This window comes from Trachurus japonicus, chromosome 7 (assembly GCF_045865225.1).
Source record: "Trachurus japonicus isolate A0001 chromosome 7, Traja_1.0".
NCBI lineage: Eukaryota > Metazoa > Chordata > Actinopteri > Carangiformes > Carangidae > Trachurus > Trachurus japonicus.
The window spans coordinates 33,919,715-33,924,175 of NC_140913.1; the positions used below are offsets into that span (position 1 = coordinate 33,919,715).

Sequence of the window (4,461 nt, forward strand, 5' to 3'; positions counted from 1 at the left end):
GTAGATAAGAACAACACAGACAACATTTGTAAGTTACAGGAAATTTATTTGGACACTTTTGGATTTTTAGTCTGAAAAAAGGCAGATGTGTATTTGATAGACAACATTTCTTTTTGGAATGCCTTTCAGAAAAACGTCTAAACAACTTCTTCCCTTTTCCCTAGTGCTGAACGTCCCTTAGTCTCCCTCCTCCTCACGCTCCCAACAGGTAACTACTCTCAACATACAGACTGTTAATGCCCTCCTCAACATTTTCTGTAGTGTTATTGTAAACTGTCAAATGAACAAACATTTCTTTCTGGAATGTATTTTATTTAATTACAAATGGAATAAATTATTTCCTGTTTAGTGCCTCCATGTCCCTTTTTAATATTCCTCTCCTTCCTCCTCTCCCTCACCCTCGATGGAGTCGACTCCGACCTCTTCGTAATCCTTCTCCAGAGCGGCCATGTCCTCTCTGGCCTCGGAGAACTCTCCCTCCTCCATACCCTCACCCACGTACCAGTGAACGAAGGCACGCTTGGCGTACATCAGGTCAAACTTGTGGTCGAGGCGCGCCCAGGCCTCGGCGATGGCGGTGGTGTTGCTCAGCATGCACACGGCCCTCTGCACCTTGGCCAGGTCTCCTCCGGGAACCACGGTGGGGGGCTGGTAGTTGATGCCCACCTTGAAGCCGGTGGGGCACCAGTCCACGAACTGGATGGTGCGCTTGGTCTTGATGGTGGCGATGGCGGCGTTGACGTCTTTGGGCACCACGTCGCCACGGTACAAGAGGCAGCAAGCCATGTATTTACCGTGGCGAGGGTCGCATTTGACCATCTGGTTGGCCGGCTCGAAGCAGGCGTTGGTGATCTCAGATACAGACAGCTGCTCGTGGTACGCCTTCTCCGCCGAGATGACAGGGGCGTAGGTGGCGAGGGGGAAGTGGATACGGGGATATGGCACCAAGTTGGTCTGAAACTCGGTCAGATCGACGTTGAGGGCGCCATCGAAGCGGAGGGAAGCGGTGATGGAGGACACGATCTGGCCAATGAGCCTGTTGAGGTTGGTGTAGGTGGGACGCTCGATGTCGAGGTTCCTACGACAGATGTCGTAGATGGCCTCGTTGTCGACCATGAAGGCGCAGTCGGAGTGCTCCAGCGTGGTGTGGGTGGTCAGGATGGAGTTGTACGGCTCCACCACGGCGGTGGACACCTGAGGCGCCGGGTAGATGGAGAACTCCAGCTTAGACTTCTTGCCGTAGTCGACGGACAGACGCTCCATCAGCAGGGAGGTGAAGCCGGAGCCGGTGCCTCCTCCGAAGCTGTGGAAGACCAGGAAGCCCTGAAGACCGGTGCACTGGTCGGCCTGAGGACAGAGACGGAGACACGACGGGTCAATATGGGAGACACAGTATTATCAAGTCAGAATTAGTAACAAACTTCTGCTGATATGAAGTTACGCACCAGTTTGCGGATCCTGTCCAGAACTAGGTCGATGATCTCTTTGCCGATGGTGTAGTGACCACGAGCGTAGTTGTTGGCAGCATCCTCCTTACCGGTGATCAGCTGCTCAGGGTGGAACAGCTGGCGGTAGGTCCCGGAGCGGACCTCATCTGCAGAGAATTAATCATTAATTGAATGTTATGTAACCAACTGAGGGGGAAAAGTCAATTAAAAGCACTTAAAATGTCTTTAAATGCTCAGGGAACAGTGAGGACACTCACCGATGACAGTGGGCTCCAGGTCCACAAACACGGCTCTGGGGACGTGTTTTCCAGCTCCGGTCTCACTGAAGAAGGTGTTGAAGGAGTCGTCTCCTCCTCCGATGGTCTTGTCACTGGGCATCTGTCCGTCCGGCTGGATCCCATGCTCCAGGCAGTAAAGCTCCCAGCAGGCGTTGCCGATCTGGACGCCAGCCTGACCAACGTGGATAGAGATACACTCACGCTGTGGGGGGAAGAGAAAGAGAAAACAAGACAGGTTATCTACCTGTACTAGATTCATTTATTAATCTTGCAGCAGAAAAATAAAATATATAATTCATCACTAACAACATGAGATAATTCTATAACCATGTCATAAAGTATTTCATTTTAAAGCAGAAGTAAGCGGAATGTTTGTGTTAATATAAGTCTTAAATAGTTCTATATTGTCCGACAGCAATCACTTCACTTTACGTCTTTTGGGATGGAATAAAACTGCAGTCCGGGGTTTCTTTGGCGACTGCTATCACAGTCAACAGCACAATATAATCCTGGCATCTTTCAAATAACGTCAATTTTCGGTCTCTTGCTGATTTCCTCCTACTACTCCACTTGTTCTGGTAACGTGACATGCTGTGATCTGTGCCCAGATTGGCCTGATTCGGACACAAATATGGCGGCGCAGGAACACAGTGACGTCATGTGAATCTAATGAATAGAGTGTTTGGTCTGAAACACGGGTCTGTCAGTCACTCTGCTCTGCTGTAAGCCGAGGAGAAAACTTTCCTTGTATCCTACAACCTTTATCCAATGAGGAGAGAGAACGGCATAAAGGGGCGGTCCTCTCTGTGTGTGCAGCCAAGGGATGCGCGTGAATGTGGTGACGTAGGGACGAGGGCGGGGACTGCTAACTCCATCGGCTGACAGGAAGTTAGCCAAAACCACCGCATCGCTTACTTCTGCTTAATTTTAATTATTAAATTATCTCTTCTAATCAATTCAACAGTTTTAATATGTTACATTTTATATGCAACAACTGATCAATAATAGTCTGATTACTATTTTTTTTTTAAGTCTAAAAACCATTGTGGAAGAAAAATTATCTTGTAATGAATTAAACAGTTTTTCACATGTTACATTTTTTGTGGTGATAGTGGTGAAAATCTCATTTGATCAGCAACAGTCTGGTTAACGACCGGCGGGACAGCTTCAACTTTTTGACTGGTACACTACTGCCTTGTTTCTTAGAACCGCGTTGCTAGGCGACCAGCCCCGGTCCTCCCACCCTGGCAACGGATGACGTTTGTTGGAATTCTCCTCAGAGCCGTAGTTCACCGTTCGTTCATGTTCGTGTTAATAATGTCAATAAAGCTCTTTTTGAATTTAAATTAAGTTAAAAGGGGATGTTAACTATTAGAAAAGTAATTAGAAATTTCATTTAATTAAAAAACAAGTTGAAACCGGTTGAAACAAAGGGGTTTTTCCTGCGGTGCTGACCCTGCATTAGTGTCAGTAGGCTAGCTGTCAGGAGGAGACCATCCATGTCCATTAGCATCGTCATGCATTTTTAATGCCTTGCGCCGCGCTGACAGCGCATTTCATCCACTTTTCCCTGAGGATAGGGTTTCTTCTCCCATCCTCCCTTCCCCACGGCTGTCAGTCACAGAAGTGCTTATAGTCAGGTCGGTGGGGCGGGGGAGGGAGGGAGGAGAGAGTCGTCGTCGGCTGGACCGCTGGACCTCAGCCCGCTTTATCCATTCAGTCCTCTCGGTGCTGTGACTGTCTGCTCTAGTCTAAACCTCTTTTGTTCTCTTCTTCCCCCGCCACGTAACCCATCTACAGGGCAGAACCGTCTCCCACCCAGCACCAGAACCAGAACCTCACATTATCACCAACACTTTCACCAAATAGCCTAATAACTACATTTAACACAATCCTTTACTTGTTTAACACCTTATAGTCTTCCTCCAACTGACTTTTCCGATTCGGTTAAAACTCCATCTCTCCATCTCTCCATCCCTCATCATCCAACCAACAGGTCACATCACTGAAGAGCAGAAGCAACACGGACTCCTCCTCCAGTGTGTCTGTTCATTATTAAAGTTGTAAAAAAAAAAAAAAAAAAAAAAAGAGAGAGAGAGAGAGAGAGAGATAAAGTTCTTACCATTTTGGGTCTTGGTGGAGGGTTGAAGAGTCTCCTCGACGGGGGAGTCTTACAGTTCGACAGTTAGGGGGTCGATGTAAGAGATAATGGCGTACATGGGGATGACCGCTGGTATTTATACGCCAGCGCAGCCCCGGCGCCGGCGGCTGCTGCGACGCTATTGGTCAATGCCCCCTGTCAATAGAACGTTCCGTAGTCGTCCGCGGCTTCCCATTGGCTGAGCGGTTCTCTCTCGCTCCTACGACCGCCTCCAAGACCCCACCCGAGTTATTGTGCAGCAAGCAGCAGCATGGCGTCTCTTATTGTGAGGAAAATGCTGCGTAATTTTCAGCACAGACAGGCCCAGTAGTCTGCCATGTTGTCACCCAGACTGTGTACATAATACACCCCCACATTAAAAAAAAACAACACATTCATACTGTCTAACATAACACGTGGAGTAGTGTGTAACAGAGCAGAGAAAAATAGCCCAAGAGCAAACAAGTATAAAGTCTGCAATTGATTGAAGATACAGGTCTTTGATGAACTACAGTCACACTGATTTTGACCATTATCTCTTATTTTAAACCCACCCATGAACACCGTAAACAGAGTTGTATCAAAGTCGTCTCTA

At 47.9% G+C, this 4,461-nt stretch overlaps 1 protein-coding gene across 1 annotated transcript; it reads right to left on the reverse strand.

Annotated features, from left to right (window-relative positions):
* Positions 1 to 304: 304 nt before the first annotated feature.
* On the reverse strand, positions 305 to 3,859 carry LOC146985183 (tubulin alpha-1A chain-like). Its single transcript, XM_085782973.1, has 4 exons — positions 3,842 to 3,859; positions 1,706 to 1,930; positions 1,446 to 1,594; positions 305 to 1,347 (listed from the first exon to the last, which is right to left on the reverse strand). The coding sequence occupies exons 1-4, from the start codon at positions 3,849 to 3,851 to the stop codon at positions 367 to 369; spliced, it is 1,365 nt and encodes a 454-aa protein (XP_085639099.1). The 5' UTR covers positions 3,852 to 3,859; the 3' UTR covers positions 305 to 366.
* Positions 3,860 to 4,461: the final 602 nt, after the last annotated feature.